We start from the raw sequence: 13,437 nt of genomic DNA, 5'->3' as shown, positions 1-13,437 counted from the left end.
AGGAATCCTTGCGAACGCCCAATCACAGAACGGATGGGAGGAGTGTCGTGGATGTCAGACATATACGTAAACATGACGGATACATTTTTAAATGTATGTTTTGATAAAATTCAAAATTAATTTATTAATTAGTTACTTATTCATATTATTGCTTATTTATTTTCTATTATGCCAGCTATTCAAGAATAAAAACTTTAAATGCTGTGCTTTTTCTTACTTAAGGTAAGCCATGTTTTGTTGTAGATCTATATCTAGTTGTCTCTGGGCTCTGTAAAGCTAAACAACACAGCTTCTTTATTATAGAGCAATATTAAATAACAACATATATGCATATTAAGAAGTGTATACAGAAGAATAGTGTATACACATAAATACATATACATAAGTTGCATTTACGTCATGACAAATGAATGCATTACAAACATAAGTATCTATGTATGCTCGCGTGGTATATCAACATATGAACTACAGAACAATAAAAATCGGCACAACAACAACAATGGGACAACAAGTGGTCGACTTCACGCGGCGCTGCGCAGACTGATCAGCGAATGACAAAGTACAGCGAGAGATTAGAAAAGCACCGCTTGCTCTTTCCGGTGTGATGACCTCAAGTCTGTCCCAAAATGCACTCCCATGTACCCTTGTGGACTCGTGCCTAGTGCCCGGTCTGCACTTCCTGACGTCACCAAGTGTGGACTCAGAGGAGGTCCACAAGACCGGAGTGCACCATTTGGGAGAGGTCCAAAATCGGACAAATTGTCTAACCAGAATGCATTGCTGTTGTACAGCGGCTGCAGATTCTTGCGGCGCCGCATGAAGTCGAACAAGCCTTACGGGTCACCTCAAACAAGTCTGTTAAAGCACATCCAGTGCGGCTGTCGCACCGGCCGCATAGTGTACTGCAAATGGTGCATGTGAAACAGGACATATGCTTTTTACTAGGAGTTGAGTATACGTTTATAACATATATTACGAGGCGAGCTAATTTATGATCTGTCACAAAAGCCACATTAAAGCCTGTTAACGCCACAACAAGCTTTGTAATCAATTAAAAAAGTTTTAATCAAGTGACCGCCCTAAAAATAGAAGTAATCTGCCATTATCTGCATGTAGATTACCACTGAGCAGCATTCTGTAAAACGCGGAGTAGACCATTCAGGATATCTTTTTAGGATGTTTTTACCATTGTGAATGCGCTTCACTGTTCAATCCAATAGGTGGCGGGAATGCACCGTTTAATTTGGTTTGCCAACCGCCATAAAACATCTGAAGAAGAGGCAGCGCGGCAGTAAACATGGCGGAAAACAGGGAGAAAGGTTTACAAGACTACAGGAAGAAATTATTGGAACACAAAGAGATCGATGGACGTCTTAAAGAACGTAAGTATGTTGTGTAGCTGGGCTTTGATTAGCTCAGTCTGTTTTTGATCAGCTTGGTATCTTATCTACCTGTTTGTTTCTGCTGACTTCTCTGTAAATCGCTTAGTCATGCAGTACTGAGATTCACTAGCTGCTAATGATAACCGCTAAAATGAACACATAATACGCATGTTCTGTTCTTTTATATTATATTACATTACATTACATTAAGTTAAGTTACATAGCATGCTTTTAAGGATTCCATCAGATTTTATTAGGATCTGAGTGGGAAAAGAACAGTATTTTTTATTCAGTTAAAAAATTTAGCCTTCTTACAATGACTATTTGGCATATATGAATTTTGATGGTCTTTGCAACTTTTATTATATTTAAGTATCTCAAAATGTCGTCTCGTTTACGATGCCGTGAATTGTTTGTTCCAGTACGAGAACAGTTGAAGGAGCTCACAAAACAGTACGAGAAGTCTGAAAACGATCTGAAGGCTTTGCAAAGTGTGGGGCAGGTAAGGATTATTGAGGATGTGCCTAACGTTAGATGTTTTATTTAGCAACAATAAACGTGACACATCTGCGTTTTTGTGCCATGGTCTTTTATTGTCTTTGTAGATTGTGGGAGAGGTGCTGAAACAACTAACGGAGGAGAAATGTAAGTTATGTTCCTCTGGTGTGCAGCTGAAAGTGAATTTGCCACAGCTCTGATCTTAATGTTTTGTTATTTTTACAGTTATTGTGAAAGCTACCAATGGCCCACGCTATGTTGTTGGATGTCGTAGACAGGTACTTAACAATTAATTATATTTTTCTATGGTCAGAGTTTTTACTGGGTCAAAAATGGTCTTTGTGGTGACTAACGGTCATCCACTGGTAAACGTAGCGTGCTCTGAACTGTGAGCCCAATACTGACAATAAATCCAAACCCAGCTAACACCGTTACGTATCTGAACCGGACCATATTCGTTGCCACGACATACCAAGTAATGTTCTAACGATGTAACTTTGTGATTCCCATATTCGTCATGACAATGTAACAATGGACATTGCTGGGACGTGGTGATTACCTCCTGAAGACGTAAATGTAATGGACCATATTGGTTGCAGCAATGTACCAAATAACGTTTCTGGACGTGACGAGTACGTCCCAACGACCTAACAGTTAAAATCGTTGATGTAATTTTATAAATTATATACATGGAAACTAACATTAAATGAATTTGTGATTTAATCTGTGCATTAAAGATGAAATTTTAAGCAATATTTGAATAATTTTCTAGTTAAATATGTATAATTCAAAGTATAACAATTATTAGGCTAAAACTTAACACAGCACTGTACATCAGCATCAGGCATTTTATTTAGATATTCAATTAAATGACATAAATAATAGGGCTGGGTAAAAAATATTGATTCTTCGATTTTAATCGATCTTCAATTTAATGAAACAATATCGATTCGGGAAATCCCGATTCTTAATGCGTGTGCTTTAGTTCAAGAATATCTGTATTTCGCCTATCTTCCTCAAGATGTCGCAATCACTCGTGCCGATACATTTAAAACAAAACAAATTCAAATAAAAAGTGGGAGAGGGGACGGATCATGGCGGAAGCTCACGGTAGCCAATGGACCCCAGCGCCGACTAAATTAAAGTCTGATGTGTGGAAGCACTTTATGTTTAAAGGCAATGACTGCAAAGGTGAGGTCGACAAAACAACTGTCGTTTTAAAGTTGTGCCCGCAAGAGCTACGATTTTGCAACAACACAACAAACCTAAGATACTACCTGTCGAGATGTCAGCCTGATGCGATATCTGGTTCATGCGATTCTGGACAGCAACAGCTAGACGTTGCTTTTGCCTGCAAATTACAGTCAGATTCACCTCGCGCTTAGAAAATAACTGACGCTATAGTAATGCTGATTTGCAAGGATTTATGCCCATACGCGATAGTTGATAGTTCGCAATCTTATCAACGTTTTGGAGCCAAGATACGCAATGGTGACACGCAAGGAGAGTTTCAGTTACCAGCATATATACTTAAATGTGGATTCCATGCCTGCAAAACTAGCATTTTAATCTAAGTACTGATAACTAATCAATATTGAATCGAAATCAAAATTGAATCGAATCGAAACCATATAAATAAGAATCGAATCAAATCGCCAATTTGGTCTCAAAACCCAGCCCTGATAAATAACCAAAGACTTCAACACGATATAGAGGATTGCAAGCAGATATTTTTTGACAGAGATGAATAAACATGATCTTTAATCTTAAAGCGGCACTAACACATGCGGTTTCTGCTAATCTCATATTAATCTTGAGTACCTATAGAGTAGTATTGCATACGTCGTATCTTCGAAGAGTATTTAGTTTGATCACATTTATAATAGATAGATACAGCTGTATGTTTTTTTCCGAAAGCATACGGCGCCATGCGGGGGGAGGGGTAGGCTGAACTAAAGCATGTGACATCAGTTTCACTCACTGCATGCGGTTCATGTCCGGCATCTTTTAGCGCTGGGACGGCTCCATATATCAGTTTCAAACGATCTCCAAATCAAGCATTATACCCACCGTTTATAGAACATTCATCACCCAAATGCAGTGAACAAACAAACACCTGAACTTCGCGAATGTATGCTCTCTCTCTCTCCTGCACACAAGTGAAAGTGACGTCTGCGCATGCTCCTTCTCCTGCTCCTTCCTGCTGCGTGCTTTTCCGGGAGAATTGTCCAATAAGGGACTAAGAAAAAATGTAACGAAACAGTTTTATATATTCGAAAAAAACTTTCCGAAACCTGTACGATCGCTGGGGGAGTGTATCGAGCATAGAAATACTACGTAATACACCCAACTCGTTTTTTGACAAGTTGACCATGTTAAGCATGAGAAGACGGCACGTTTAACATTGTAAAGAAGTCAGAATGCATGACACACTGTTGCAGCACCCCTTTAACATTATATTCTTGTCTTACCACAAGTTTTGCGGGATGTCCTTTTTTTAGATATAACCATCAAAAGCTTCTTTAGTCACACTAAAAACATCAAGGTCCTTTCATTTAAACGTGCCAAATCAATCGAAAATCACTAAAATATGCATTTACTCTCACATCTGTATGGTATAAAGCAGGGGTCTTCAACTACTTTTCTTTGAGGGCCAGATTCCAAAAGCATAAATAGGATGCGGGCCAGTTTTTTTTTACCATATCCTTATTTCTTCTGTTATTTTGTATTTTTGTTATTTGCTGCATTGTGTTACTTTCATGCTGTTTTTTTCGTAGCTGTTACTTATCGGTCATATATTAAAACATGCACATAAATGTATCCAGAATTTTTGCCTTTTCATGATATTTAATTTAAAGGGATATTGTCTTTCTACATTTTTTTTATATTCCTTAATGCCTTAGCTTACCCAAATGAGATTGCTGTTAATTTACTCAGTGGGTGGCATTGGTTTTTCAAAAAGATATTTAGTTGAATGAATGAAGTCAAATCAATAAATGTCAAAAATGCTAATACATTCAACACAAAGTAATCTCTGCTCCCTGTGATGTTAAATTAGTGTCTTGTAAAGCGAATCAATTGATCTGTGCAAGAAACTGAACTCTATTGTCGCATATCATGCAGTGAGATGAAACGAAATGACCCTTAATGTTGAAATTATGTGAGCACATGGCTTTTTGCAGAACAGAGAACGTGTGTGCTGGAGACGCGCGCACTAAATAAATAGAAACACATTTTAATTGTTGCATGTAATTAAACTCCTGTTTAATAGCGGTGAAAAGACAATTTATAGCATTCGTCTTGACATTTTTTTACTCTGATCATAAATTTTCCATATTCCGTAGCGTTTTCCCGAAACCTTGTTAGCACTACGTCGTTCTTAAGTTATACCTTAAGCTGTACCTTATCGTTAATATGTGTTTAAAGTAGGGATGTTCCGATACCCTTTTTTCCTTCCCGATACCGATTCCGATACCTGGTATCAGCCGATACCGAGTACTGATCCGATACCAGGGTGTGTATCTGTATACAGCTGTATATACTAGCCCTGTGTGAATTGATATAATTATTTTATGGTGTGCTTTAGACTTATCCCTTAATAAAACATGAACAAAAACATACAGTAAATTAGAGAGTATTTTTATTATTTGACACATTTGACATTAATATTATTTATTTTTCTTAAGTCGCAGTTTTACTGGCTGGTTGGTCCACTCTGAAATACTGCCAAACAGCACTAGCACTGGGGATGGGCATTTTTCAATAATTTCATATTAGAATATCTGAGCTCATAAAAACGAATATTCGTTTATTTAAATTAAGTGAAAAAATACGTAATTTGTTTCGTTTTTTAGTCACAATTTCACATCAAGCTTATAACTATCATTAAATATTCATAATGAACTAATATTAGATCCTGTATATAGGGTTTTTAATGTTGAAAAGATTAGCAACGTTGAAAAAAAAATACATAAAAACTGCATTTAAACCTGCGCAAAGCGAAATCATACAAAAACCAAACGTACAAAACAAAACACATATTGAAAGTCTGTGATATATGGTTATCTTCTTTATTTTGTTTAACATGTTCTTGATAAGAAAAACAAGCATAATACAGTAGGTCTATTTTACTCTGTTGAAAGTCTGTTCAACAAGCCGACGGTTTACAAACCGACAGCGGAAAATGTGAATAATGCATTGCGTGGCTCTTCTCTAACTCCCGGTAACAAAACCCATATCTGACAAGAATATCTGGCTTTATTGTTTATAATGTTGATAATAAATAAAGTAAACAGGCTTCTTGATACCTCCATACCGACTGTTAATTGATCCTAAAAACAAAGACGGAGCCATTTTACTGCTTGTTGTTTATTACGTGACCTGCATTTGAGGAAGAATGAATAATTCTGCTGATCACATCAAAACAAATATTGTTTTCTTTGTCGTTTCATGGTCAGTGTCTGTCTTATTGATGTAAATGCAATGCAAAGCTAAACAAGTAAATTCAACTAAGCCTACCTAAAGAATTTCAACGCGTTTTAAAACAAACACCCGTGCGGATTTATTTACACGCTATAACTTGAAGGCGACGACCCTGAAGTTCTTTTGGAGGAAAATGCAGGTTTTAGGTACTGTATGGAGAAAGGTACCAGTCTTATGCTAAGGCCAAATTTATTAACATTAGTTGCAGTGAAATGTACATTTTAATGTTTAAAGTTATTGAAATCAGCATTAGTTAGCCCAACATATTTCTAACGAACAAACAACCGCTTGAACAAGTCATGGTAATAAATAAATGAATCATCGAATCATTTAATATTACGTTGGTATTTTTATACCAACTTATATATAAGTAATGTAATGTTAACGAATTCTGTGGCTCACCAGTTTTTAAAACACGTTTGGTGATGTGAGCTGAGCATAACACGCGATCCGTCAGGCCGCCCTGTGTGAACTTAAAATATTTAAACTAGCTTGCGATCTGACTGTAGAAAGATTTGGACACATGCAAACTATTTTTTATATTTTCTGTACATTATAAAGTAATTATAGATGAAGTGAAGAAGCGTTAAATAAGACAAGACAATTCTAAACCTGTGGTGATGCAGTTTTTTTATGAAAAATAAAAATATTCAAATAGCATTTTTAATTTTCTAATAATTATTGCGGATCGAATATTCGTGCATGTCCCTAGCACATTTTCATTTCTTCTTCATAGCACAACTTTCTGTGTTTGCAATATGAGCAGTGAAGAAGCCTTGCCATTTGCAGCATTAAGCAAAGCTAGCGGGCATACCTACGTCCTGTTTAAGAAATTGGTATCGGATCGGTACATGGATTCAAGTACTCGCCGATTCCGATACCAGAATTGTATGTGGTATTGGCGGAATTTCCGATACTAGTATCGGTATCGGAACAACCCTAGTTTAAAGTTATACCTTAAGCTGTACCTTATCGTTAATATGTGTTTCCCGAAACGTTCCTAGTTAAGTATACCTTCCGTAAGTCATACGTTTGGAAGGTTGGTCTGGAGCACTCTTAGCTATCCCTTATCACTGTTAAGAGTTCACCCTATTAGTGGCCACTGTGGAAGAAAAGCTTCTTTACATCGCAGTCTATACAAATAAAATTCTGAAGTTAAAAACACCAGTGTTTTCATGCAAAGAATATAATTGTCTTTACACTGATGGTTGTTAGCTTTTTAATGATATTATCTAAATAAAATGCATCAGCTGGCAACCCAAAGAATTTGGAGTATATTTAAAGAGAAAGATTGTGGTATAAAGTTTAGTCAAACTGCAGCGATACAGCAATTGTTTTGGCTAAGTCAAAGACGGCGCTATCTGCAGAGCATTTTAGTGCATTTAATCCGTGAAAACCTGGCTACAATTTTTGCTGCAATTATAATTATAGTAAAGTTAACCTGCCGTGGCAGCAAATTCAGCAGATTTAGGTAGTGTTGGTCTAACTTTGTCAAGACAAACTCAACGCAGCAGCCCCTAAATTCAGTTCTTTTTTCCTGCTATAGCTGTTGATTTAATGTTCTGCGTTCTGCGCTTCTGTTGAGTGAATAATGACACTATAGCAACATATGATAATATAAATAAGGGGTTCCCAAACACGGGTATAATCAAAGGTAGAGTATCTCATGGCACACATTTTAAATAGAAAATAGGTAAACAACACACATTTACTTTTACATTTTCTTGTCATGAATGAATTTGAAAAAAGTTTAATTTCTATATCAATACCTTATTGTAGGGCTGCACAATTATGGCATACTTGTTTATATTATTCACTTTGATATTGTAAGTGTGATTAAAAATGTTGATTATATTTAATGTTTTAATAAACGTGGCCATAAGCTACATGCTTCGTGCTGTAAATGCGCTGCTTGCGCATCCAGTGTCCAAGCACAATAAACGTGTGAACTATACCAGTAATTGTTAGTTATTGCAATAAACTTTTTTAATGCACCGCAACAGCAAGCTTTGCGTGACCCTCTGACCCAAAGTTTGAGAACCTTTGATTTAAATGACTATACTGCCAGTTAGTGTTGTCACGATACTGGAATTTCTAACTTTGATGCAATACCTAAAAAAAATTGATATTCAATACTAGGGCTGTCACGATTATTAAATAATCGTCTCATCGCGATTGTTTGACCTCATCGCGATGGTTTCAGATCATCGCAATTATTGCACATCTCTATAGAAGACACCAGGGGGAGCTGTAGTGCATCTGCATATTGCATATTTTAGTGTATATATTGTAACTAAAGCATGGTAATACTTGTAAAATGTACCACCACAACACAATCACTTAAAAAAAAAACTTAAGCATATACCATACAAATCACCTGCAGTACAATTTATTTCAGTATTATTTAAGCAAATCTCAGTGTGAAAAACAGTCTACCAAAATTTGAATAACATACAAGTAAAATTGTATTGTAGTCTTGCAAGTTAGAAAAAAACAGACTAGAAGCTTTTCTATGACTGATAGTATTTTAATGGTGGCTTCAATTCCTCCTGATCAATTTACTTCATTTACAAGTATTTGGCAGTTGTATTATTGACATGTAAAAGCCTAAACCTTAAATATATGACGACACAATTTTTTCCGATGTATTTCCAAGAAAAAGAACATAGTCTTTATATTCAGAACAATATGGTGGTTTCAATCGCTCAATAAAAAATGTATGAGAATTAAATGTCAAAGCTCAAAAACAGACAATTAATCGTCATAATCGCGAAAGCCATAAAACAGACAATTAATCGTCATAATCGCAATGATTTATCAGACAATTAATCGTCAGTCAAATTTCATAATCGTGACAGCCCTATTCAATACCATTTTCGATACCACAGGGAAAAAACTGCCATAACAATAAGGCTCTATTTTTTTACTTTTAAAGTTAAATTGAACAAGACTAGACAATGAGTTATATATTTACATTATTTATTAATTGTGTGTGTTTTGGGTTTAATTCCAATAGGATTTACCATCTCACCAATAGAATCCATCACATACAAGTAGACAACAAGTATCCATGGTACAATTCCCATTATAACCATTAAATCCATTACATTTTATGTTGTATTTTGGGCAGGGTTCTATTGTTTTTATTTCAACAGGAATACTTCAACTGTAGTTACTTCAGTAAAAACATCATTGAGTGTTTCCCATTCATTGAGGAGACTATGGCGGCCCGCCATACACTATTTTGTTCCGCCACAGTCTTAAAACGAGTCGAATTGTTTTTCTTACAACAACATAACTATTTGTAACATTGAATTCTGCACCGCTGTTTCATTGTTGTGCCATTGTTCATGGCTAAAAATGCGCCCCCCTCTCTGTTGCTTCAGCGCAATGTGCGCAGCACACACACAGACACATACTGTACATACGAACGCACGCTCGCTCGCTTCTGTTTCAGCTTTCGCGGTTGAAAAGCAGACACGTGAACTGGCCAGGATTTAAGATGTCGCCAAGCCATGTGGAATACAACATCGTTTGAGGGAAGTAAAATCTAATGTTTCAGTATTCACTGCAGTTATCCACAGTACAAACATGATTTTATCAGTGTGCGACAGAGCAAACAGATAGCATTACCTCATGGCGTTAACATCATTGTGTTCAGCTTCATCAGCTTCAGCATCATATTATTTCCAGCTAAAATAGCAGTCTGCATATAGGGCCATTTGACATACACCATTTCTGTTGTTTAAAATGAGCAGCGCGTCTACACAACGGAGCTGTACGCAGCACGCGCACCCATGACATTTAACATGATTATCTTTTGGCGCTATATCTCTAATATCCGTCCTTATTTAGCGTCAAAAGCACTTCGTTTAACCTTTTCCAAATCGCCAAAATAGTTCCGTTTTGTTTTTAATGGCAAATTATTCATGTTCAGATCGCAAGCCAGATAAATTGCGCACACAGGAAAACCCGCTGCATAGAAACCATTTTCTACTTTTGGACCTTTTTATAAATGTAGTGGAGTAAAAAGTATGATATTTGTCTTTCAACTGTATTGAAGTTAAAGTACAAGTACTCAGAAAAAATAATACTCAAGTAAAGTACAGGTACTCAAAAAGTGTACTTAAGTACAGTACTCAGATAAATTTACTGTCAACTCAATGTTGGAAATGTTTGGTGTCAACTCAATGTTGGAAAAAAGAGAGAGATAGCAGCTGCTATCAATACATGGGACATGCGTATTGGAACAGTTTCAGACTTTTCAGTATCTATACATATCGATATTTTCGACAACACTACTGCCAGTTAGTGTAGCGGGTTGATACATTTGTGCATGAGATTGCGGGTTCGCACACACATTTCAGATTTAAATAAAATCCATGGTTGGATTTAGTTTGCAATTTGGTTTATTTTTATCCTATGAGTCCTAATAAATGCAACTTCAACTATTTCTAAAGTGCTTATTTTATTAAGAACGCCGCTTCCTCACATAACGCATTGAAGCAGTCCCTGTATAGAGTGAATAATTGATTGTCGAACGATCGATTTCCATTAATTAAGCACCACCGTCATGGACAGCACCTGGTTACGTGGGATGTAAGAAAGTAACCTCCTAAGGTATAGTTTGGGAAACACGCCTAGAAAAGGTATAACTGGAGTTAAGGTGTACCTTTAGAGTCTTCGTATTGTGCTAAGAGACAAGGTTATCAGGAAACGCAGCCCAGATTCATTAATCAAATGACCAGTGTCCAGGTTATCTGGAGACCAGGGTAGGGTTACACCAGCCATACATACAGTAAGTTCTTTCTTAAATGTGAACGTAAAGTCCACATTAGCGGCTTAGTAACTACTTGCTAGTTTGTAACTAAATCTGTATGTTATTCGGTTGCACCATTTGGTCTTAAGGCAGAATTTTTTATTCCTATTTTATTCCTACAGTTACTCCTGATGGGATGCTTCCGTAAATAGTTAGTTTATACTTAACATTACGCTTCAACTAAGTTGAATGGAGCAACTCAAAAATATTTAGTAGTGCGTAAGTTAGTGCCCGTTTAAAGAGCAGGTTTCATGAATCTCATAAAATTACCGGCATTTCAGTGTGTAATGTAGCTTTCCTTCAATTTTGACGATCTGCAAAGTTGTTATTCCAAAAAGTCCATGATAAATTAAGATATTTGCTTCCAAAGTAAGGAGTCGACTCTGAACCGCCCAAACAAATCGTTAAGCTTTCGAATGTTTTGAGTGTAACATCGATACGTCACAGTGTAGTCAGCACAATCCCCGCCTTCCCGCGAAACAGGAACACTCTGACCTGCCCACTAGCACTTCAGGTAGTGTTGCATATACAACATGTCGAGGGGACGCTGTGTTTTGTGCTGTGAACGCAAATGTACTTTGTTTTCGCTGCCAAAGGATGACGATGTGAAGGATCATTGGTTACATTTTTTTTCCACGATACCACTGCAGTACAATTCCAGCCTTGTGTAATGTGCTCGTCATTTTACCGACGACTGCTTCTCAAATTTTGGCGAGTTCAACGCGGGATTTGCCAGCCGCTAGACCCTTAAAGATAAGTCAATACAAACTTTATTTGGACTAACATGCGTTTCAGAACCACAAGCTGTAAGTATGATAAATACGTTATGTGTACATGTTAAATTGAGTGCTTACAATATACGTTAAAGTAATTGTGCTAATCCGTGTTGTATATTTAGTACAGCTGTAGGTTTCCATGTAAACAACGTATAAGTTAAGAGTGTTACAGTTTTAATAATCCAACTCTTACCTAATAATGTGGCGGTTATTGTAGACTATTGTTGTTCTACATGTCGTAGTATTGTACAAACTGTATCCCTTTATCGTTTAGTCACGGTAGCATTTGGCTAACGTGTCTCACATTATGGTTTTGTCAAGTGTGCAAAGTTTATGGTCATGATCCCCTTCAAACAAAACGGTTTGCTTGTCATTATTTTAAAAACAGACTGCAGCACTATATCATTTTATTATGTAAAGGTGTGTGCATTATCTTTGGAAGCTCTCGCTAACTTGCTCAGTTACTCCACTCTGTATAATCCAAGTAATGATCAACTTTTGGATAGAGCCGTTGTTGTTCTCCCACAGCTATGACGAAAAAAGATCAACAGAAAACAATAGTCTGAATGGTTTATGAAGATAAGTTTACGAAGATAAAAACTTGTGATATGGTAATACTGATGCCATTTTTACACACAGCGTCTTTGTTTACAAAAACCTTCCTGAGATAAGAACTGTGGTAATGGGCGTTTCGTTTCTGACACGCAGTGTATGAAGAAAGACCAATCACAACTGATTGGGCCAGTTGGCCAATCGGAGCACACTGGACTCACGGTAGGGAGGAGCTTAGAGAAGTGGAACATTTGAACAGCTTCGGAGGAATCGTTTAGGGATCTTTGAGAAATGGATAGATACTAAATGCTTATTTTAAAAAAATAGCACCGTTTTTTTACCTTTGATGCATTTGAACATGTTGTTGGGGACTCTAATACAACATTAGGACACTTACAAAAATCGTGAAACCTGCTCTTTAAGTCAAAACTTCGCTAAATTGTAACTTACGCACAGCTGGTGCAACCGGCCCCAGTATACCACGTCGCTACAACGTTCTCCATGGGATTAATTAACAACGTTATTTAAGGATGTGGCTATGACATTTCTGGAACTTCAGCAAAAATTCTAAGAAATGGAACATTTCCAAGACGTCCTTAGAATGTGGTCACAAAGTAATGTCAGGGTGACCAAATGAAGACGTAGTGGCAATGTCGTCAACGTACTGTTTGCTTGGAAATAAATACAAAGAAACATTTTATTTGCTATTTTATTTGGCTATTTAATTTAGTTTCAAATTATATATTGGTTGTGAAGTTATCTGACCCAGTCAACTATTCTCCTTGCCCTCTTTGAAAAAAGTTGCAATTTTTCCACTGGCCGCCTTTGATTTTAATTTGTCATATGTAATTGTTTTAACAAATCATATCAGTATTGTCAGGCAATAAAATGTGAACTTTTTCCTATCCCCTTTTTTAAATAAGTCCTT

General features: G+C 36.6%; 1 protein-coding gene across 1 annotated transcript in view; it reads left to right on the top strand.

The window, feature by feature from the left end:
• Positions 1–1,248: 1,248 nt before the first annotated feature.
• Positions 1,249–13,437, top strand: part of psmc6 (proteasome 26S subunit, ATPase 6) — a gene marked incomplete at its 3' end in the record, with an annotated part of 37,020 nt that continues 24,831 nt past the window's right edge. Inside the window, exons 1-4 of the mRNA XM_057326675.1 lie at positions 1,249–1,382; positions 1,805–1,884; positions 1,988–2,027; positions 2,106–2,158. Coding sequence (XP_057182658.1) covers positions 1,298–1,382; positions 1,805–1,884; positions 1,988–2,027; positions 2,106–2,158 — 258 coding nt within the window. The remainder of the gene's footprint in view (positions 1,383–1,804; positions 1,885–1,987; positions 2,028–2,105; positions 2,159–13,437) is intronic.

The sequence above is a fragment of the Triplophysa rosa genome, unplaced genomic scaffold (genome assembly GCF_024868665.1).
Source record: "Triplophysa rosa unplaced genomic scaffold, Trosa_1v2 scaffold121_ERROPOS1305309+, whole genome shotgun sequence".
Taxonomy (NCBI): Eukaryota; Metazoa; Chordata; class Actinopteri; order Cypriniformes; family Nemacheilidae; genus Triplophysa; species Triplophysa rosa.
This window is presented reverse-complemented; position numbering and strand designations above follow the sequence as displayed.